Genomic DNA, 24583 nt, shown 5'->3' on the forward strand with positions numbered 1-24583 from the left:
TATTCAGATAATAATAATCGATAGTAACTAATAGTGGACAGAATGCATGTTGATATTATAACATAAGTGTAGTGATTGGAGCCAGGTTGACCTCATTGACTACAAAGTCATTGATTGGGGTTGTGAACTGGGCCAATCAGGTAAGCTCTGGCTGACTAATATAACCAGGAGATAAGAATAGCCTTAATTCAGGCAAATGTCTGCAAGCTGGCCAGACATAGTCAGTGCACTGTGTACAAGTGAATAAAGGGTGACTTGATGATGGGATACCTGCCTCTCTGCAGTTATTTAGTAACAATATGGGAAAAGCAGGATGTGTCTGGAGAATATTTGCTTGTTCCAGTCATCTTGGAGTTGAGGTAAGCAATTCTGGCATCATACCTTCATTTGGGAAGCTTGACACATTCGATCATCCTGTCAAAGACTGGACCCAGTATGTGCAAAGAATGTGACTGTTTGTTTGTCTTTTTTTCCTGGGCAGATGAAAAGCAACAAGAAATCCTTCTGACTGCTTCTAAACTTGCAGCATTCTCAGTTATAAGGGCCTTAACTCTCCCAGAGGAACCAGACATGAAAGCCTTCCAAGAGTTGATGGAGTTGGTTAAGGAATATTAAGACCCCAAACTTCCTCTAATTCTGAGAAACTACTTATTCAGCTGTTAGAGAACCAGTGGAATCTGTATTGGGTTTCTTCTTGAGGTTAAGACAACTAGCAGAGGTGTGGTTTTTTGGTTAACACTGAATGAGATGCTGACAGACCATTTACTATGTAAGATTAATGATGTAACAATGCAGGAGCACCTACTAACTGACATCCAACTGGATGTCAAACAGGCAGTATGACTGGTGTTGCCATTAGAAAATGGTGTGGGAGCCACAGGACAAGGGAAGTAGATTCCCTCACCTCTCTGTCTGAGAATGGGGAACACCACTTGTGTGTAAGCAAGTGCGGAGCCTCATGCAGGGCATGCCCTGAGCAGAGGGGACCCTTGGCCAGCCAGCTGCAGAACCCCACAACAAAGCTGAGTTTTGGCCAAGTGGCTAAAAATTTCTTCAGAATCTGGGTTAAGCAAGCCATTGTAGTTGCTGTTAGTGGACTTGAGATGGTAAGGAGCCTTACAAGGCCTGACTTGAATTAAACAAAAAACTTGTAGGCCATTACCCAGGAGAATGCACACCCTAGAAAGTCCCCCTACATGTCAGTTGGAACAAGTCAATTTCTCAGTGACACACAAATTGGAACCAATTAATTGGTTTGTTTAAGTGGTCACCCAGTTTCTATGGAGGTCAGTACCAGCACAGCTATATTGGTGGTTGTGGAATTGTCTTTAACAAGATTTGCTCAGCACTCCAACCCTTAATTTTGTACAAGATCTCAGCCAGACTGAGAAGATACACCAGGGAACAATTGCAGATCAAGGATACAACTTTGGTCCCGGTCTCCTATGAGAAGCAGTTGGTGCAGTTGCCACTGGTAGTAAAACGCTTGGGGCCCAAGCTTATTGGGGTGGATTTTGTTGAGAAAGGTTCAACTGGATTGACTCAACACACTTTTTGGTTAGAAAATAGCTGCCTCAGTGAAGTCCTAATGAAATACCCAGGAGTATTTCAGGAAGGGTTTGGGACTGTCAAAGCCACTTTATGTGTTTGCTAGATTGCAATTCTGAGAATTTGCAAGCCCTGCTGAGTTATACCTCTTAGTAGAAAGCGATGGTGATCAAAAACCCCTGGTTCCCACACCTATACTAGAGCTTAGGTCTTCCTTGGTTTATGAATTATTATGGAAAATTCACATGTAACCTGCTTTCCATCTTGGCCTTGTTATACTTGCCCTTGAATAAGGGTAAGCTTTGGAAATAGTCACGTAGCCTTTAAGGAAGTGAGAAAACAGCTACTGCCATCTAATGCATTGGCCCACTATCTCTCAAAGCGAGAGATAGTGTTGATGTGCAATACCTCCCCATACAGTATTGGGGTGCTATTAGCTCACCGGTGGCCCAATGGATAAGAATGTCCAATAGCTTGTGCTTCCTGGGCTTTGGCTGAAGCTGATGCAAATATGCCCAGATAAAGCAGAAAAGTTTGGTAGTCACCTTTGGTGTGAAGTTCCACCAGTACCTTTACAGACAAGAATTTGTCATAGTAACAGATCACAAACCCCTGTGAGGGCTGCTGAAGGAAGACAAGGTGGTGCCTCCCATAGCTTCTGGTAGAATTCAGTGGGCCTTTATTCTCAGCATCTACAGGTTAGAACACCACTTAGGGAGCCAAGTGGCTAATGCTGATGCTTTGAGCAGCCTCCCACTGGCAGATATTCCACTGGTGGTGCCACCCCTGAAATAGTCTTTGGTTTTAAACTTCACGAGCATCCTTCAAGTCACTGCTGAGAATATCTGACTGATCACAAAGATTTGATCCTAGCAAAACGGTAACTGGGGAAACAGAAGGGCAATTGCAACCAAGATTGAAAACCTTTTTAGCCTGGTAAGACCAGATCACTGCACAGAACTTCATTTTACTATGGGTGGTGGGGGGGGCGCAAGGGTGGCTGTCCCAAGTAAGTCACCACCAGATACTGGCTGAACTCCACCAGGGGCTTCCAAGATGAAGATGCCAACAAGGAGCTGGATGCTGACATAGCCTAATTGGTGGGCAGTGCTCAGTTGTCCAGCAAGGACAAAGATTACCACAAACATCACCCCAACTTTCATAGAAATGAACAGGAAAACCCTGGACTCAGTTGCATGTCAACTATGTCTTTCATAGGCTCAATGTTCCTGGTCATCATGGATGCCCATTCAAAGTGGTTGGATGTGCACAAAGTTGGTTTGACAACTTGGATGATGATTGAAAGGCTGCAAGCATCATTCACAATTCAAAGACTCCTGGAAATATTTGTCACAGACAACATGATATCATTTACCAGCAGGGAATTGATATTGAACTGTCCAGGTTCCTGTTCAATTATAGAACCACCTATTACCAACTATAGGAATAGCCCCAGCAGAGCTGCTGCTGGGGCAAAGACTCTGCATCAGATTAAACTTGATATTCCCAGAACTGGGGGCAGGGTGAATCAACACCAGGAATGCCACATGCTGCCTCTAAGCGAGAGACTATTTTAATTCAGGGGACAATGTTTGTTTGGTGCTGGAATGATGGAAATGGCCCTGTATGCATATAAGGCATGGTTGATGCAAGGTCAGGCCCTGTCACTTAAGTTTTTGAGGTGATACTGTTCTCAACAAACTCATGGATCATCTGAAAGAGGTTACCTCTCAAACGGGGCAGGAACAAAACATGCATGGCCCCTTAGAATAGCCAGCAGGCCTGTTCAAAATTGTAGGTTCTTTCCTTCCCTCTTTTTCCACCACCGCCCCCCCCCCCCCATCTAGTGTTGAGCAAACCCTAGAGTCTGCTGTGAATTCTCCCTCAATACCATTATCACCTTAAGAGGAGGAAACTCTCCCACAGTGCTCCAGACGCAAGAGGTACACAGGGCCTGTGTTAGTCTGAATCAGAAGAAATGGACTTGAGGCAAAAACGTCTCAGGAAAAGCTATAAGCCAAAGATTAGGCCTTCATTCATGGACTTGGGAGTGATGGCTGTAGTGATTGGAACCAAGTTGACTGCAGTTACTGAGGTTGTTGGTTGATTGGGGTTGTTACTTTTCCTAATCAGGAAAGCACTGTCTGAGTTAATATAACCAGGAGATGAGAATCTCTTCAGTTTAGGGACTGACTCCAAACTGGCTGGACTACTGTGCACAAGTAAATAAAGGATGACTTGGTGACAAGGATACCAGCCAGATGTAAACAGGAGTGTCAGAGATTCCGTTCACTGAGCTGGCTCTGAGGGAGCTGGATCAGTGTCAAAGGTTCCCCACGAGTAAATAAAGGCTGACTTGCTGATGAGATACTGGCCTCTGTGGAATTTTTTTCAACATGTGTTTAACAATGTTGCAACTTCCTGCCAAAACCAGATTCTCCTTTTTTGTTGTTTTTTCTCTCTAGTGAGAGCATATTTTTTCAGGCACAATTGATTCCCCAATAGGCACAACTTACTGTCCCTGCACTTACCAATCTGGGTAAGAAGTGATGAAAATCAAGTGGCAGCAATTGGATTTAGGTGACTATTATCCACATGAAGTCACTTATCAGTTGTGAGTTACCCATTCCATACTTGAGATTACAAGTAAAAAGGGAAAAGGAAGTGATATCTGCTTAAACCTCCATATGAATCTTAAACATTGTTCTCCTGGCTCAAGTGGAATTAAGTAATGCAGGAAAATTCATACATAACTGGCAAAACTTTGCATGACATCCAACACACATTAAGTGTTCCACTTTTAATATTTGTCATCTACTGATTAGAGGTTTGCTAATAGTGCACCAGCTGAATGCAGCTAGTAATTCCCAATTCCAATGACTATTAAATGCAGATTGAACTAGTACCTCCCTGCTCAACTTTGATAGAATTTTATTTCCGAGATGTAATTTTGGCAAAATTGTGTCTCTTACCTTTCATTCCAAACTTGGAGTGTTTTCCAAACTTGAGAATTATTAGCATTAGTATCAGTCCAGTGCATGCCAAAGCTGCAACCCCAACGACAACATATACCTGTGATATGAGAATATTTATATTAGAAAACATGAATGTTATGTTTAAAATTTGAATATACATTATCTTTAATTCTGTAAGCGTAGACTGATTTGTCTGTCTGCTGTTTAAATTCACTTAAATTCTTTATAAACAAGAATAATTTTGCTTTAGGTGAAGAGCTGGTGGGGCCAGAGGACAGGCTGTGGGGTGAGGAGGCAGGGAGGAAAGTTCATCAGGAATAGATGAAATCCTGCATTCCTCTTCCTGTTCCTCACAAAAGCAAGAATGCACACTGTCTGACTCTCTGGGACTGATTACTTTTTGATCTGGCTTGGCACGGCATTGGCATGCCTTTTCAGGCTAGAGTTTAAAACTATGGTCAGATCTCAAGGATGCCATCACTCTGGACATCAAAATCCTCTTTTATAAAAGCCCCTCTGACTTTGAGTGCCCATGCCACCTCTTCAGGAAGATGATGTATTCCTGGTAACTAACTCAAGGCATTTTAATTTTCTACTGTCTGCTTTCAGCCAACTGGGCAGGCATAAAACTGCCCCCTAATGTTTTGTAATATTTTATAACAATCTATTTCTAGACCTTTTTAAAATTCAAGTTCTGAATGAAATTCTAGTGAAACAGATGTTCTTTCCAACTTTGGTTACCCACCCCCCCCAGCCTCGCCTTGCAAGGAACTCCCCTGATAGGTTCCCCCATTTCCCTGCTCTCAATTTCTCTTCTTTACCCACTAGTACTTGGGATTTCTCATACAGGCATACATCAATGAGCAAAGGTTTACAATTGCTAAAATAATAACAAGTACCATTTACCAATATCATATGATCATGTGCTTTAACCTCTAGGTGTGCCTCCAGCAATAGTTCATATCTTTAGCTTTAAATTAGATAAAATGTTCTGTAATGTAGACAGGTTTGACTCTGAAGTAGTGCCTAAATGTGAAATCCCAACTGTGCACATACCTTTTAACTTGTCCTGAACTTTATTGCGAGTGTATTGAGTATATCAGGGTTACGAAAAATGTGTCGACAGCCTGATTTTCACCACTGTACCTTACATTTTACAGTAGGGGAAAAAGGCAGTAGTTTGATAATGACAAAAATAAACGTACCGCTGAGGCCTCCACCGCCCCCCCCACCCCCAGCTGTGTCTGCCTATTGTCATATTGTGCAGACATCTATTTGGGTATCCTACGTTCTTAACAGAACTGGGCAGACAATTCATTAGTTAATATGAATTGTGGGTCCTTTGATGCACATCACCTGCTCAGTACTCAATCTGCCCACTCCACCCTCACCCAAAACACTTCAGTGGTTGGAACCTTTGGAAACGTTGGTTGGGTGGGGGGGAGGGGGGTGAAAAATGCATGTATTTTTGCTGGAAAAGGTATTGGGGATATGGAACTAAAATGCATGTGTTGTGACACAGATCAACCGTGATCTTATTGAATGGAATAGGTTTGCAGGTTGTACTTTCTACTACTGTTCTTATATTCCAGTGTTCCACTTCAAGGAAAAAGAAATAGTCATAACCAAAATCTCTTAAAAAGCATCACTGTAAGAACCTCAGGAAATAATAAAATGTAATTCATTTGTACTTATGGGCATAGTTTGAGCATGTATGTTCCTCCTTTCCTTGCTGCTTATATCGTCTTTTAATAAATCTTGCAATGCCCCCCCTTGCCTATCAAACCAGCTCTTAACTTCGTGATAGGTCCATGGTCAACTGATGACCCTACAGACTTGCTGTTTTTCCCCAGTCCAGTGATACTTAGACACCTGCAGTTCTCTCATTGAATAAAGCTGAACACTAGCTGCAGCTAAGGATTACACACTGGTTTCTAGGGATGCCAGAAGTATTTTGGTAAAGCACTAAATAATAGGTGCACTTTACCTAAGCCTGAAGCCATTTTGTGCCTACAGCAGGATATGCTAGTGTTGATTATCTCTGGGGAAAACTAATGATAAACAATACAGAACTTTAAAATACTAAGTATGCCATCATCACTGCATCACCTAGTCTGGAGATCTCTGACCACACTCCTGTGACTCTGGTTTTTGGGGCAGTCTCTTCAGGCCCAGGCTCGTCCTCCAATCACCTTTTACTGATGGTGCCTTGAGTCCCCATAAACACAGCAGATCGTCACACTCTTCTTCCTCAACTTCTAACAGCACTTTGATCACATTCTGAGGCCCAGCCATACAAAGTCCCATAATATTACCCCAACACTTACATGAAAATTGGTGCATGAACCTGTATGGATCTTAATTCACAATCCACATGATAAAGCCCAAACTCTCAGACCCTTCAGGCCTTCCCATTTGAGTGTAGGTTCTTAGCAGTCGATTGAAAAAATGCCCAAAAATGGATGCTGCCAAATTTCTGGGCCCAGCTGTCTTGCTGATGACATTGGTCAAGCATTACAATCTATCATCCTACTATCCATCCTATGTATGTTGAGTACATAAAAATTGACCTGTAAGGGTCTTGTGGTACACTGGTGGTATTATTATGTTCAAGGCCCACTTTCATCAGAGGTGGGTCAGAACCCATCTGAACAGGTTTGTTAAAGTATCTGAAAACTGAACTGTTAGTGCTAGTTCTCAGATCTATCTAACTTTGATCATCAGCAAAAGTCAGATCTGCATGCTTCTTGGTAACGCATATGACATGTATAGAGGTACATACAGCATTCATACTTTCTTTGTAAGCTGCAGTGCTAAGTCCAGGACACAGTGTATTTTCAGTCACTGTGACCGTTCATGGATCTGTTACCTGCCTGTCTGAGCAGCATATCTTCAGGATCAATTTTCTAGAAGGCAACCGCCCTGCAGCTGCCTTTAGGTTTGCAGTCCGACTAGGAATGGTGAGTAACTGAGAAGGAAGGAAAGCCAAACATACACCACCACAGCTGGATTGGCAGGCTTCTCCTGAGGTGAAAGCCAGCCTCACGGTAGGATTAAGCAAAATGGCTGCAAGAAAATTTTGTGGGAACCAACAGGATGTATACACTCCAAGCATGGGCTGAGACAGCAGTGCCCAGATATTGCCCTTGCAATGGCAAGCCCCGATCCATGGATGCCCTCAGGCTGGCCCTTTGCAGCAGTCATATGGCCAGTTTGAGTATTTTTTTTCATGCTACCTTGACCTCCTGCTGTGCTCTCCACTCTTCTTAACATACAGCATGGACACCACGCACAACTGCAAAAATTGTATTTTGGTGGAGATTAGCTTTCCAAATTATCTTAATTGATTTCCCACTATTGATCTGCAAGTTGTCAACGCAGGAATCCATCTGCCTGTATTAAAGCAAGTGAAGGCAGGAACAGGTCGCTGACACCAGCTGACTTTGTTCACTCTTACACCTCCAAACTAACATCTTAATAACCTGTTAAAATTCCCACAGAGGACCCGTGCGCGTATGAAATCATATCAGCTTTTCACAAGTGCAAGTCTGTATACACAGTGTTGCTTTGAGATCTGGATAAATTGGAGTCATCAGAATGTGCTGACAGTGCAATATGAATGAATCACATTCCTTAACATTATGCCATGAGCCACACTTTTATTTCCAAAGTTAATGTAACAAGGACATCAACATTTCATGACTGGCAGCATTGCTCTTTGTGGGCTAATGAAGATTAGTGCTCAGTTGTGTACTATGAGTTAGAGGTAATTTCATTATTTCAGGTTTATTACTCTATTCAGTTAGAGTATGGAAAACTCATGAGACTAAATCCTGCATGTTTTTGGCTAAGTGCCAGTTAGTCAGTTTTAAGATTTTTTCTTTGTTGCAAGGATGAACAAATTTCCCTGCAGTAGCTTACCAAACTAGTTTCATTAACAACTTACCCCACTCATCCGACAACCCTCTCACTCTCTATTCTATCCCCTTCTTACCATACACCATTCCCAGAACAACTCATCATTGCTATCACGGCCAGGAACTTAGCAGTATTCCTGGTGCCAACGCCATCTTTGAGAGATCTTTGTGCTCCCAGACAAGAACTGCCATGTCCGGAACTGCCAGACTATGGCCGAGACACAATAATGGGAACGAGTTTTGAGAAGATTTGTAGGTCAGGTTGAGGTTCTGGATGTGAGTTTGCTCGCTGAGCTGGAAGGTTAGTTTTCAGACATTTCGTCACCATTCTAGGTAACATCATCAGTGAGCCTCCGACGAAGTGTTGGTGTTATGTCCCGCTTTCTATTTATCTGGTTAGGTTTCCTTGGGGTGGTGATGTCATTTGCTGTTCTTTTTCTCAGACGGTGGTAGATGGGCTCCAAATCAATGTGTTTGTTGATGGAATTCCAGTTGGAATGCCATGCTTCTAGGAGTTCTCATGCGTGTCTCTCTTTGGCTTGTCCTAGGATGGATGTGTTGTCCCAATCAAAGTGGTGTCCTTCCTCATCTGTATGTAAGGATACTAGTGATAGTGGGTCATGTCGTTTTTTGGCTAGTTGACGTTCATGTATCCTGGTGGCTAGCTTTCATCACCAACCCAAGAAAACCTAAACAGATAAATAGAAAGCAGGACATAACACCAGCGCTTCATCGAAGGCTCACTGATGATGTTACCTAGAATGGTGACGAAACGTCTGAAAACTAACCTTCCAGCTCAGCGAGCAAACTCACATCCACAATAATGGGAAGTTTGATGATCTGCTTTGCAGGCATGGACTTGGATGTTCTGCTTATGGAGGTGGTGCACTATCGCTTGTTATGGAAAGTATCTACAGCTACATGATTCCCAAAGTCTTTATAGCCCAAATAGATGAAACAAATTGTAAGAAACATGCAAATCATTACTTTATTTTGTTAATTTAAAAAAAAAACAAAGGTGCTATTAGTGATTACACACAGTGACGAAGTGAGGGTGAAAGCCATTGGCATTCAACAAAGTGTCACACCAAGGAGCCCTAGCAAAGCTGTAATCAATGGGTATGAGAGGCAAACTCTCCAGTGGTTGGAATCATACCTGGCACATAGAAAGGTGGTGGTGGTGGTTGTTGTTGTTGAAGGTCAGTTATCGCAGCCTCAGGATATCTCTGCAGAAGTTCTTCAGGGTAGTGTCCTAGACCCAACCAACTTCAGCCGCTTCATCAGTGATACTCCCTCCATCATAATGTCAGAAGCAGAGACATTTACCAATGATTGCATAATTTTCAGCACGATTCGCAACTCCTCACATACTGAAGCAGTCCATGTTCGAATGCAACAAGGTCTGGACAATATCCAGGATTGGGCAGAAAAGTGACAAGTAACACTTGTGCCACACAAATGAAAGGCAGTGACCATCTCCAATAACAGGCAATTTAACCATCTCCCCCGACATTCAATGATGTTACCATCACCAAATTCCCCCACTATCAACATTCTTGAGGTTACCATTGACCAGAAGCTCATTTAGACTTGCTAATATAAATACAATGGCAGCAAAAGCAGTTCAGAGGCTAGGAATACCAGTGAATAACTCACTTCCTGACTCTCCAAAGCTTGTGCACCATCTACAAGGCACAAGTCAGCATTATGAAGGAATACTGCCCATTTGCCTGGATGAATGCAGCTCCAACAACAAGAAGCTTGCCACCATCCAGGATAAAGCAGCCTGCTTGATTGGCACCACATCAACAACCATCCATTCTTTTTACTATCAATGCTCAGTAGCAGCAATGTGTACTATCTACAAGATACACTGCAGAAATTCACCAAAGTTGCTCATGTGACATTGGGGGAGCATTTTGGGGACAATGAATGTTGTGTCATAAGGTTTAGGACGATGTTAGAAAATGCCATTGGTCAATCTGGTGTAAGAGTACTCATCTGATGGAAGGCAGATTTCAGTGGGGACAAGAAAAGAGCTGAGCCAGATACTCTAGAACCAAAGATAATGGGAACTGCAGATGCTGGAGAATCCAAGATAACAAAGTGTGAGGCTGGATGAACACAGCAGGCCCAGCAGCATCTCAGGAGCACAAAAGCTGACGTTTCGGGCCTAGACCCTTCATCAGAGAGGGGGATGGGGTGAGAGTTCTGGAATAAATAGGGAGAGAGGGGGAGGCAGACCGAAGATGGAGAGAAAAGAAGATAGGTGGAGAGAGTATAGGTGGGGAGGTAGGGAGGGGATAGGTCAGTCCAGGGAAGACGGACAGGTCAAGGAGGTGGGATGAGGTTAGTAGATAGGAGATGGGGGTGCGGCTTGGGGTGGGAGGAAGGGATGGGTGAGAGGAAGAACAGGTTAGGGAGGCGGAGACAGGTTGGACTGGTTTTGGGATGCAGTGGGTGGGGGGGGAAGAGCTGGGCTGGTTGTGTGGTGCAGTGGGGGGAGGGGACGAACTGGGCTGGTTTAGGGATGCGGTGGGGGAAGGGGAGATTTTGAAGCTGGTGAAGTCCACATTGATACCATTAGGCTGCAGGGTTCCCATATGGGCCAAATGAAGATAAATTCCCCAAAGAGAAAAGGTAGGTTAAACAAATCCGGCGCTTCCTTGATGACAAATGAGACAACAAATAAAGAAGTAAACGTGTGACAATGTTTACGTAAATGCAATTAAAAACCAAGCATAGAAGATCATAGAAGGTTGAAAGCAGAGGCTTAAGAATGAATGTTAGCAAAGAAATCTCTGTAAAAAGGCTGGCAAGCTAACAATGGGAAATCCCAAAGTCTTCTACAAGCACATCAATAATAAAAGAAGTATAAGTGATTAGGGAGCAATAAAGGGGATTTATGCACAAATGCAAGAGGCATGGCTCAGATGTTGATACAGTTCTTTTTTTTACCTACAAGGGAGATGATATGTAGTTCATGGTGACAGAGGAAGAAACTCAGTCCAGAAGGATTTACAAATTACGAGGAGAAATTGCATAAGTCAATGCTTAATGTTGACAAGGAATTAGAACTGAGTGAAATGCATCAAAAATATTAAAGGAAGTGAGAATAGAAATTGCAGAGGGACCAGCAATTACCTTTCAATCCTCCCAGCTTTGGAGATGGTGACAGAGGATGGGAGAATTGTAAGCATTATGTCCTTGCTCAAAAAAGTGCTGTAAAGGTTGGCCTTGTAAGTTCAGACCATTCAGTTTAACCTGAGATGGGTAAACCTCTAGAAATTATCCACAATGTAATTATTAGTCAGAGAGAATATTGTGGATTTATTTGAAGAATCAGCATGGATATGTTAATGGAAAATTGTGCCTACCCAATATTCTGGAATTTTTTTTAAAAAGCAACAAAGAAGATTTGGAGGGCAAGGCTGTTGATATGGTGGACATGGACTTTCAAAAGGCATTTTACACATTACTACACAAGGGATTTGTGATGAAAATTATTTAATCTGGAATGGAAGGAATAATAGCAATATGGATACAGGATTGTCAAAGGGATGGGAAACAAGAGTGATGCTTAATAGGTTTTTTTGAGCTGGAGTAAGGTCTGTAGTGGAGCTCCCCAACAGTGGGTATTGGGACAGGTCCTCTTCTGGTTATGTATATATTCTCTAGAATTTGCTGAGTAGGGGCCAATTACAAAGTTTGCTGATGACACAAAATTTGGGAGCATTGTAAATTGTAAGGAGGATAGTGTAGAACTTCAAAAAGACATTGATAACTTGGTGGAGTGGGTGGATAAGAGACAAAGGAATTTCAATATAGAGAACTGTGAGACGAAGCACTTTGGTGCAAAGAATTTGGAGAGACAGTATAAAGTAAAAGATACTAATGTTAAGAGTGTGGGTGAGATCTGGATACATATGTATGTATGTCGTGGAGCTTGCAAGAAAGATAGTGAGAGCTGCACATAAAGCAAATAACATTCTATGCCTTATAAAATTAGAGTACAAGAGCAGGGAGTTAAGTGAACTTATGTATGATATCGGTTAGATATCAGCTTGAGTACTGTGAGTTCCAATTGTAGGGAGAATGTGAATGCCTTGGACATAGTGCAGAAGGCGTTAATGAGTATAGTTCCAGTGATGTAATGCTTCAGTTATGAGGAAAGGTGAGAAAAGTTGGAACTGTTTTCTTGGAGAGGAGACAGCTAGGAGGAGATCTGATACTAGATCATAAAATCACAATGGGGTCTGAAGAGATTGGGTACAGAGAAACTGTTCTTACTCATAAATAGATCAAGAATCAGTATTTTTCAAGATCAGTAAATGTGAGGTGGGAAAATATTTTTCACACAATGAGTAACATCCACTGTACCCGGTGTGGCTTCCTCTACATTGGGAAAACCAAGCGGAGGCTTGGGGACCGCTTTTCAGAACACCTCCGCTCGGTTCGCAATAAACAACTGCACCTCCCAGTCGCAAACCATTTCCACTCCCCCTCCCATTCTTTAGATGACATGTCCATCATGGGCCTCCTGCAGTGCCACAATAATGCCATCCGAAGGTTGCAGGAACAGCAACTCATATTCCGCTCGGGAACCCTGCAGCCCAATAGTATCAATGTGGACTTCTCGAGCTTCAAAATCTCCCCTTCCCCCACCGCATCCCAAAACCAGCCCAGCTCTTCCCCTCCACCCACTGCATCCCAAAACCGGTCCAACCTGTCTCTGCCTTCCTAACCTGTTCTTCCTCTCACCCATCCCTTCGTCCCACCCCAAGCCACACCTCCATCTCCTACCTACTAACCTCATCCCACCTCCTTGACCTGTCCGTCTTCCCTGAACTGACCTATCCCCTCCCTACCTCCCCACCTATACTCTCCTCTCCACCTATCTTCTTTTCTCACCATCTTCGGTCCGCCTCCCCCTCTCTCCCTATTTATTCCAGAACCCTCACCCCATCCCCCTCTCTGAAGAAGGGTCTAGGCCCGAAACATCAGCTTTTGTGCTCCTGAGATGCTGCTGGGCCTGCTGTGTTCATCCAGCCTCACACTTTGTTATCTTGGATTCTCCAGCATCTGCAGTTCCCATTATCACTGAGTCTAAAACACACTGCCTGGATGTGTAGTAGAAGCAGGTTCAATTGAGGTCATCAAAAGGGCATTGGTTAATTATTTGAATAGAAATAATGTACAGAGTTATGGCAACTGGGACTAAGTTAAAATGATCAGAAAGCCAGGGCAGACACAATGTGCTGAGAGACCTCCTCCTGCACCTACCGATTCCGTGATTCACAATGAGCAATGGGTAGAAGTGCTTCTTATGTCGATGTCATAAAGACAAAGTAAAGTGACTTAATAATTTTTCATAACTAAGTTTTTACAGTATAAATGCTGATTTATGTGGATTGCTTTGCAGTGCAATTAAAGATGCTTAATTTGTTCTTGATTTCTTTTTGCCAAAAATATAAAGTTTTAATTTCAATTATTTACAAATGAGCTTTGAGGATCAACATGATCAATGCCATGCAGTTGCAAAGATGTAAAAAATATTCAATAAAACCATTTCAATTACATTTTAAATAAAGGATCCATTGGGAATGTTAACATTATATGCTCCAGGCACTGAGGAAATTGAAATTAAGTATTATTTGCATTTTTAATTTTAGATCAATGGACCTGCTAAAACAGAGAACTCCATTTGACATCAAATTAAAATAATGTCAATGAACATCTTTTAAATGCTATAGGTGAGTGATTTGCTGCTTGACAGTTTGGGAATGGAGGCCAAGGTGTGACAGCAATGCTACAAGAGATGCAATGGTGAATATCTATGGTACATTTTCCAACCTATTATAGGATTTCATTGATATCACAATGGTCAGAAAAGTGAATGTAGATATGAGAGGCAATTCAAATCACTCTTAATTAAAGATCTATCTCATTCTATCCCAGCACCATTTTTTATTATTATTATCTATTCATGGGATATGGGTTTCACTGGATAGGTCAGCATTTCTAACCATGCCTAGTCTCCATTTAAAAGGTGTGAGCTTCCTTTTGCAATTAGAAGGCATTCCAGGGTTTTGGCCCAGTGACACTGACAAAACAATTATATATTTCCAAATCAGGCTGATGGGTGGCATGGAGAATGTCTTGCAGGTGATGGTGGTGATGGTTCACATGTATTTGCTGTCCTTGTTCTTTTAGATAGTTGGAAGATTTGGAAGACACTGTCTAAGGAGGCTTGGTAAATTTCTGCAGTGCCTCTCCGTTGGTATACGTGGCTACTGATGAGCATCTGTGATGGAGGGAGAAATGTTTGAGGATGGGGTGTCAATCATACATGTTGCTTTGTTCTAAAATGGTGTCAAGCTTCTTTAATATTGGTGAAATTTCGCTCATCCAGCTATGTGGGGAGTATTCCATCACATTTCTGACTTGTGATTTATAGATAATGGACAGGCTTTGGAGGAGTGGAGGTGAATTACTCACTGCAGGATTCCTAGACTTTGAACTTCTGTTGTAGCAACAGTAATTATCTGGCTAGGCCAGTTCAGTTTCTCATGAATAGTAACCCCCAAGATGTTGATAGTGACGCTAATGCTATTGAATGTCAAAGGGCAATGGGTTAGATACTGTCTTGTCAGAGATATTCATTTCCTGCACTTGTGTTGTGTAAAAATCACCTGCCATGTAAAAGTCCAAACCTGGATATTGTCTAGGTCTTGCTGTATTGAGGTATGGGCTGCTTCAGCATCTACAAAGTCATGAATGGTGCAGAACATTGTGCAATCATCTGCGCAGACCTCTGTGTCTGACTTTACAGTGGAGGGAAGGCCATTGATGAAGCAGCAAAAAATGGTTGGGCCTTGTGTGACTACCCTGAAAAACGCCTGCAGTGTGCAGATTAGTGAGGATGAGGTCAACTGTGTTTCTGTTTCATTGCTTCCTTCATCACCTGGCACAGACCCAGCCTAATGTGATTCAGTTATTATTCCATAAAACAGCCAGGTGACACAACTGATGACACTCTTCCCTCTGAGTCAGAGGTTGTGGGTTCCAGTCCTATTCCAGAAAGTTGAGCTCATAGTAATGGCTGATAATTAACTGCAGTATACAGATGGGTTAAAGGCTTTTGGATGAGACATCGAACCCAGGTCTGTTTCAATTCTCCCAGCTGGGTATACAATAACCCAGGATTCCATTTTTATGAAGAATGGGAGAGATTTCCCCACTGTCCATATCAATATTTATTCCTCAATCGCATCACTTTTTACAATATTCTACTTTTAGAAATTTGCCACACCACTTCTTACACTTTAACTGTTTTAACACATTGCAGAAGTCATTCTTCAATTGTATAGAATTGTTGACATTCTGAGGTCACAAAAAATGCTCTGGAAATACAAATCTTTTTGCCTGCTTTCACATAGCCATATGAAGCTTATTAAGGCACTTACCGCAATGCCATCCTCCATTGTCTTTTCTGTGACATTAGGTGGGCCAATTGCAGTTGAATTGTCTGAACTCACACCAAAGATATCCACAAATGGGCCATATGCATCTGCAATTAAGAGATATAAATATTTCAAGTCTTTAATACCAATTTTGACCAACTAAAAAAGGCCACAGTATGTTTATAAGAACATTGGATAATAATATTTCAGAAATAAATTTACAATGTAATACTACTTTAATGTATTTTGATAGTACCTTCCTAAAGTCTTACATTCTCTACATCTATGTCAGCTGCACCCAACCATTCTCAACTCATGAGTAACTTTCTGGCTGTACATTATGAACATAGCCAGACACTAACTTAACAACTGACAGCTCATAACTTCATTATAAATGACAATCCAAGTGTCCAGTAGTTTTACTTAAAATGGTTTTTCCTATAAAATATTTCATGAAAGCTCCTTATTTTCTAACCATATTTGAAGTTTTCTGATATGGAGCTTCAGAGAGTTTACAGCACTGAAACAGGTCATTCGACCTTAATTACCTATGCTGGTGTTTATGATCTATACGAGCCTCCTTCTATCCTATTATATAGACATCACTATACTCTTCTATTCATTTCTCCCGCAGGTACTTATAGGCTAGATTTAAAATTATTTCTACTGAGGTTTCATTACTTTAACAGTATTCTGTACCATTAGCAAACTAAAAGTGAAACAAATTGATCTGTACATTTGCACAAGATCTGACTGCAAAATAGTCCATTCTTTCACTATTAGTTCAGACATGATACATTTCTGTGTTACAAAACCAATGCAATAAAATAGTATTTCCTGAATTGCATTACTATAATTTATAATTCTCAGCTTTCAATTTGAATGGTGTTGAATTGGATTTGAAAGCCTTTAAAAAATGTTGAGTAGATCTGGATATATAGGTCCTGCTTAATTCTGTCAGATCCCATTTTGCCAGCAGGGCAGGGGTAATATATGATTTACATGGATAGGAAACTTGAAACTCAGCAGGGCTATTTGAAATTAGTGCTGAGCTCAAACAGATGCCATTTTTAATATGGGGTATTCCAAGGACCTTAACTCTCAGTCACAAATTTCTGGAGGAGGCTGGTGTGCTCTTAATAGGCAGGTAAAGCCTGTGTTTTCTTATGATCTGAAGTTATTTAAATTCCCAATACTTTAAAAAATATAACAAGAACAGGTTGCAGATTTCAGTTCAAGCAAAGGACCCACCCTCTCCCTGAGTGCAATCACTGACAGGTTATCTGGTGTAGCTTCAACAAATCATAAGCCATCTATTCCTAAAGTTTGAGTAGACTTCCATGTTAAGTTTTCTCAAAGTGTGTTATTGCAGAACAGCCCATTATGAATACTTGGCTGAGTTTCAAAAATCTGCCAAAAAGAATTCTCTTCACAGGAGTGTTGTGTTGACATCTTACTTTATAATTTTAAGAGATTTTTGTGGATTATCTACCTTTTGATGCTATTAGCAAATGTAAGTTTGTTTTCAAAATTGATTGATCAATCAAGGGAATTTCAAATTTTTGAGCAGGTTTTACAAATGAGGGATATTTTTCAGTATCAACTTTTATAAGTGAAAGTTCACTTAGATTGTCAAATGTTTAGCTTTTATCTCCCCATGGTTCTTGTGTTCTGCCCACAGCGGAGACTGATAGACACTAGGTAAATAGTTATGAAGGAGGCATGGGGCTGTTTAGTGGGTATATAATATTCTGGAGGCTATGAGGGCATGTTGGTGTAAGGGATAGAGGAGAGATATGACTTTAATACAACCGTTTAAAAGTCATAGATGGCAAGCCTGTCGCATCATTCACAGGCCTCAGTGGCTGCCTCCAAACTACCTATGGAGGTGATGAGACTGATTTTATCCTATTCCAATCTATCTAAATTAAAGTATGGTAAATGAGGGCCCTTATAAATGTGACAGGTCTGCTGAGTCAGAAAATTTCTCAATTCCTTATTCCCTAGAGTTCTTAATAGTGTGTGGGGTTTCTGTTGGGACATGTAAAAAGTATAAATCTAAGTCATAGCTCTTTACTTAATCTGTTGTATAGGGTTTGTTCACACATTCCTTTCAATTTCCTCTTACCAAGAATGAGTCTTGGTAGTAACTTGGATCAAAAGCTCAAAACTGTAATTTATTACTGTAACATCTTGTCATTTCAAATGATTTCTGCACTCTTCAAAATTTCTAGCAGTGCTTTTTGAGTCACATTATAAGTCTAGACAAATTCATTATCTGCCAAAACAGTGTGAGGTGTGGCAAAGATTTGAGATTATGCTGTTTTTGTTCTAATGAATCTGTCTTACTAAATGAATTAGAATTGCATATTGCTAGGCTTTCAGATAGGCCAAAAATTATCAGCAGTAGTCGACAACTTGATAATTATTCAGAATATTTTATACTGGCTGATTCAATTGACCATTTAAATTGTGTTTTCAGCTAGGGGTTGATATTATGCACTTAAAGGGAATGCAATTCTACTCCGAGAAGAGAGAAAATGCAATCTCCGTTGCATTTTAAGTAAATTTTAAGACCGACCATTTTAAATAAAATTACTAATTTATGAACAAAAACAAAGTTGCTGGAAAAGCTCAGCAGGTCTGGCAGCATCTGTGGAAAAAAAATGCCAAGTTAATGTCTCAGGTCCAGTGATCCTTCCTCAGAACTGGACCCAAAACATTAACTTTGTTTTTTCCTTCACAGAATCTGCCAGACCTGCTGAGCTATTCCAGCAACTTTGTTTTTGTTCCTGATTTACAGCATCCGCAGTTCTTTCGGTTTTTATTTACTCATATATGTCCCCAACTGTAACACATTAAAAATGAGGTGCTTCATGATTTCTTTGCAAAATGAATCTCGTTGAAAACTTCTCCAACGCTTTATCAAGTACCATTCTTGCATGGATAATTTTCTCCAATTTAAATTTTACAATAATTAGAAGATATTGTTCATCAAACTTACCATAAAATCCAGGATCTGTAATTGGTTCATTGCCTAAATTTCAAAAAGTACATAATTAGGTACAAATATATTGGAAACACAGATTTCAATATTTAGCTCATCGAAGTTCAGAAATGTAAAATAAAAAGGGAAAATAAGGGATCATTTTCTTCAACTCTTTGTCACCATTGCACTACTCTGGGAATTATGAGGCCTTCCCAGTATGGCCTAAATGAGACCTAAAAATAGTAGGCATTGATATTGTGATGTGGCAGGAGAAGTCTAACTCACTCTTTTGAGGAACCACAAGTTGATCACCTTATTGCAAGCGAACTCTTGTAAACCTCGACTCTGGTCAGCCTAGGAATCTCTGTCAACCTGGACATGGTCCTGAGTACAACTAACACTGGTAAAAGATTATTTTGGAAACTACTAACAAAATGATTTGAGGTACTTTTTAGTTCACTAGCTTCTGATGTCTATCAGCTGGAAGGCTATTTCTTTCTTTACTTTAATAGGTGCATATAAAAACAGTAGGGACCTGTGTCCATCTTGGCAACGTAAAAGACTCATAGGAAAAAAAACATGAATAGTTTCTTTCTCACTGATGTGCATTGCAACTGTTAGATGCCTAATATGCCTTCTATTCAGTGGCAAAATATTCCAACACCCATTGTACAATGGAATATTCCTGACTCTCTGGCACAGTTTAATTGAAGTCCTTTCATTGCCATGCAGTTGAGATTTTCTAATAAGTCACTTCTGAGAAACTTAATCAGTTGTTTTCTGAAAATATATCCTGTTCCTACCATTTTTTGTCTTAATACCTGGTCACTTCTCAAAAAAATCCTCAATTATTAAACATGACATACTTAAATTAAGAATGTTAATGCAACTGACATTAAACTAAATTGTCTGTGGTTCTCAGTTATATTTCATCTGTTTCTTCAAAACAAAATGTCAGTTACTTCCTAATCATACAGCACAATTTGAATATTTAAAGGGGTGAAAGATTTTGGTCAAAGCCTCTGCTATCTCCTCTGGCTTCTTTCAATAGTCTAGAGTGTACAGCGATGATTTATTTTAATTCCAAACTCTTTTCAATACTCATCGCTGACAAATGTTTTGGAGCTTCTGTTAACGCACCTCCGGTCTACCTGCATTATCATTTGTAAAACAAATCATTGTAAAATATATAATATCTATCTCCCACTTACTTTCATCTTCACTGATTAGCCTTTTTGGCAAGGATTTTCCCATTTTTGACTGAATGTGGGGCGAACGTGTTCAGTGGCATCTAACATGCCATCCCCTCTGGTGAGATAACTCCGAGAATCATGCACATAGCAGCTCATTTAGACAACATACAGGCAGGTTTAGTGCCTTTTCAAGTATCTTGATACTGAAGTGTTAGATTGTCAGAAGCTGCTTGTCCGTAAGATTGACTTATCAGCTTCTGGTTCCTGAGGACCAATGGTTAAGGCTAACTCCAGGGGGACCCGAGTAGCAAGAAAGTTAGTCCTTTATTTCTTCTTGCAGAGGTGGTGTCGCAGGAAAAGGAAGTTCAGCAGATTCAGAGGCCAGGCCTGCAGTGGCTTTCAGAGATCAATTGTCCCCAGATGTCTCCTGATTGGGGTATGCAGGTTGCCCTAGTTACTCAGTTGAGAAATAAGCTGTTTTACTCACCAGTCATAAAGGCACGTAATCTGAAAGATGGCACAGTGAGGCCCTTAGGTGAACATTAATTGACTATTTAAGGATTTTATTTACAAGTTAAGGAAGTGGCCCATGTACTTTCTCAACCAGCATTTAATGAGAGGTACCCAGAGGGGGTGAGTTTCTTTCAAGGACCAACTTGCATAATTATTGCCCTTCTTACCATCCCTCTAGCTACCTCCAGGGATGCAAAATGCCACTTTTTATTTCTTTCTATAGAGGCTGTAGTCTCTCCTTAGATGATCTTTTACTAGCATGTTGAAATATGTAATCTATTATGTAATCCAGTAGCCTTCTTTCATGTCACCTTTTAGACCTTCTAATCCCCCTTTCATCCCTCATTTTAATAAAAATTAAACATGCAACTTTATTCAAAATTATTTTTAGTGTTATTCACTTTAATTTTATAAATCACTTCCCTTTCAAGATTAAGCTTATTTCTAAATCTGTTTTTTGTCTAATTAACTCTGTTCTTTGAATTCCTTTTGGCTTCATGGAATATAATAAATATGCAATATGGATTGAAAGAGATCTCACAGCTGATCTATCAACTTGTTCTCCACCTATACAGGCCAATTAATTTGGATAATTAATGCTTCTCATCTGACGACACTTCACCCTTTTACTATTCCAGCAGCTAATTTATAAATCATTGTTCTCCTCCTTTCTTAGACTGAATTTAACTACTTTTGGGTAATTTTTCCAAATGCTCCCCAGCTCCCATATCAGTTATTTAGCCCACATCACTATCTAGAATTATTTTACCATATGTTTTCTTTGATCAGAGGCAAACTGGTGCAGGAAGCAGTCCGGATAAATTCTAAAAAATATTCCTCTCATTGACTGCTTGCATTTCAGTTCACTTAAAACTGGCCTGATGCCCTTGCAAATGTTGTTGCCTCTTCTAGTTATTTCTTCCCTATTTAATGCCCTGCAATGGACATTAACAGTTTTACCATTTCTTATCCTGTTTCTTAGTCTTATCATTTGGATTCTATCTTAACATAAGATCCAACAGAATCCTTCCTTATCATTGTTAACTACATTTTCTCCCTCATCATTTCTGAAAACTTTATTACCAGAAGTCCTATCCAATGTAGCCCATTCTAAATTCTGTTGATCTATAGATATTACTACCTCATTGAAAAGTGGAAAGTTAATAATAATCATAAAAAGTTGGAAAAAAGAGAAATGTGTAAAACCTCAGAAAACAATGAACCTGTGCATAATTCAAAATCAAGTAATACCTGGATTTGTTTCAAATAGCAACCTCACTCAGAATTGGCTTCCTGGAAATGTTTAAACAGCTCCAGAGCCAAAACTCCAAACTTGAGATGGACTTATCACTTACAATTACTTTCTTTCTTTGTATGATATGAGTTGAGTCATGTGTTGCATCACTTCATATTAACTTTTTATCAGCTGTGAAATCAATATTACATATTTGAAAGAGTCATCCAATGTTTTTAAATCATTAGGTCATTCTCCAAGCAAGAACATTAGGGAGTTGCAGATATGACTATGAAACAAAGAGTTTACTATGGGGAGATGGCTTAGCAATTTCAGATTGATGTAATATAAGTACAACTTCAAGGAAGTCACCACAGTTATATATGGAACTGAACATTACATTGCTGGGGATCTTGAAACAGAAGTGAAGATACTCATGTAATTATCGGCTTGAAAACCACAAGGTGAACATTTAAATTTAAGAAAGGAGTAATAGAATTGCTATGTAATGTTAAAATAATTTGCTGCCAGGTTTGCTGGAGAAGAAAAAAAATATAAATTTAATATAGCATACTGATAATTGAAACAGAATAAACGATAACAAGAAAAATCTAATTTATTTTTCAACAGAGCGCTAAAGGTTTTGGGGATAAGGATTTGGAAAAGAAAGTTAGTTAAATATGAATCATTACTAAACATTTCAGTCATAGAACACCAAGTTTTATTCCATTAATGAACTTTATGTACCTTCAATTTATTTCTTCCCTGATGGGAAGAACAAAATATTGTTAGTATTGTTTCAGTTGTTCTTGTGTTCCTTGTGTTCCCAGTTAAGGAATGTAGGCTAATAATGCTATATCCAGGTACCAGGGATTTGCCTCAAGTGTATGTCAATCTATGTAACAATCTAACCCTCTGATGTCTGAATGGTGTCCAAAAGGTCACCATTTTAAGCCTTTGCACTAATAAGGTATTATATGTTGGTTTCATTCTATACTTAATTTGTGGAGAGAAGTGTTAAAGTTTGTTAAATAACGTTCTGTCTACAAACAGTTCTAGCATATAGAATATTTATTCAAAGTACCACACTTTACAAAAGATGGAATGTTTAATTCTTGATGCCAGTGCTGAATATGATTTTCACCCTGATACATTGACCAGAAAGCTGTTTGATGCCATTAGACAACATTAATGTTACAGAAGCATTTAATGGGGTGGGGACAAAATAAAACTCGTGTACAGACACGAAACATTAGTTTTGAGAAATCAATGGAATAGAGTGAAATATTAGGCAGGGTGTGTTACGAGCAGTAGAAGCAATGCATCTGTCCTGCATCTCCGCCCAAGGCAAATTTCCCCTCTTTTTTAAAAAATTTTATGCACTAATCAAGGTAACTTTATAATTTTACGTGATTATTCATCTCTGTCTTCACAAATTCTGTGACTATGACTCATGAAAACTTTGGCCTCCTTAGATTCAAAAGCACAGTAAACATTTAGGAGATGACTCTCGTATGAACCTTTCCTATGAACTTTACATCTCTAAAACCGATACAGGTCTTGTGCAACTGCCACTTACACCCATTGGTTGGATATTGAGACCACTGGACATATCTAATTAACAAGTCTCTTCAAAACTGATTATAGACACATGGAACAATAACAAAATAAAGCAACAATAGTAACAATAACATATGAAAATACCTACCTGAACCAGGAGGATGGTGCATGAAATGAGCATATACTGTGCCTTTATCCTGTCCTAAATCGTTATAAACGTATAGAGTATAGTTCCCATTATTCAGATGGGTCGGATTGTCCAGCTGCAAGCAGCCATGTTGCTCACTGATATTTTCCTCATGAATTTGTGTCAGTATAAAATCCGTCTCATTCAGAGGATAATTATTGTGGTACCATTGAATTTTGGGTGGTGGGTTGCCAGTTACACTGAAAGGAATGCACCAGCGGTGGTCTGGAATTGCCTCACCCAACAATATTATTCTAGGAGGAACTGGAGAGAAACAAATAATATTAGTTAAACCCACAGTTACACAAAGCATGTTGAAGGATATTGAGTTATCAAATATGTGTCAATGTAAAGTCTTGAGAATTAATTGAGAAGAAAATCATGTCTATCCATTTATCCTACCACTAAAAGGGAAATTTCCAATCACTTTACCTTGCTACTTGGAACGTCCTTTGTAAAATTTTTCACCTACCCCCATTCTCATTGTGTCTTTAAGGACAAGGGTCAAAATTGTTCTGCCCTATTCTGCTATAGGAGTGCACCAAAACTGGTACTGGTGAAAACAAAAAGTGCTGATGATTACAGCAGGTCAGACAACATCCAAAGTCAAAATAACAAAGTGTAGAGCTGGATGAACACAGCAGGCCAAGCAGCATCTTAGGAGCAGAAAAGCTGATGTTTTGGGCCTAGACCCTTCATCAGAAATGGGGGAGGGGGAAAAGGGTTCTGAAATAAATTGGGAGAGGGAGGAGGCAGATCAAAGACGGATAGAGGAGAATTGCAAGAGAGTTGCAATGGGAGAGAGATTCCCTGAGGTTTGTCCAGAGGGAGGATGTTCTGCTCCTGAGGTGCTGCTTGGCCTGCTGTGTTCCTCCAGCCCTACACTTTGTTATCTCGGATTCTCCAGCACCTGCTGTTCCTATTACCTCTGTTACAATTTTAAACTCACTGCGAAGCCTCTTCTAGGGATGCCTAACCTGAAGAAGTTACCCTCTTCCCTCTGG

At 40.1% G+C, this 24583-nt stretch overlaps 1 protein-coding gene across 1 annotated transcript in view; it reads right to left on the reverse strand.

The window, feature by feature from the left end:
- The window catches only part of ntrk2a (neurotrophic tyrosine kinase, receptor, type 2a), a 252771-nt gene that overhangs the window by 181383 nt on the left and 46805 nt on the right, over positions 1 to 24583 (reverse strand). Inside the window, exons 8-11 of the mRNA XM_048527298.2 lie at positions 23541 to 23843; positions 18908 to 18940; positions 15907 to 16010; positions 4521 to 4620 (exon numbers count right to left, since the gene is read on the reverse strand). Coding sequence (XP_048383255.1) covers positions 4521 to 4620; positions 15907 to 16010; positions 18908 to 18940; positions 23541 to 23843 — 540 coding nt within the window. The remainder of the gene's footprint in view (positions 1 to 4520; positions 4621 to 15906; positions 16011 to 18907; positions 18941 to 23540; positions 23844 to 24583) is intronic.

Source organism: Stegostoma tigrinum, chromosome 3 (genome assembly GCF_030684315.1).
Source record: "Stegostoma tigrinum isolate sSteTig4 chromosome 3, sSteTig4.hap1, whole genome shotgun sequence".
NCBI lineage: Eukaryota > Metazoa > Chordata > Chondrichthyes > Orectolobiformes > Stegostomatidae > Stegostoma > Stegostoma tigrinum.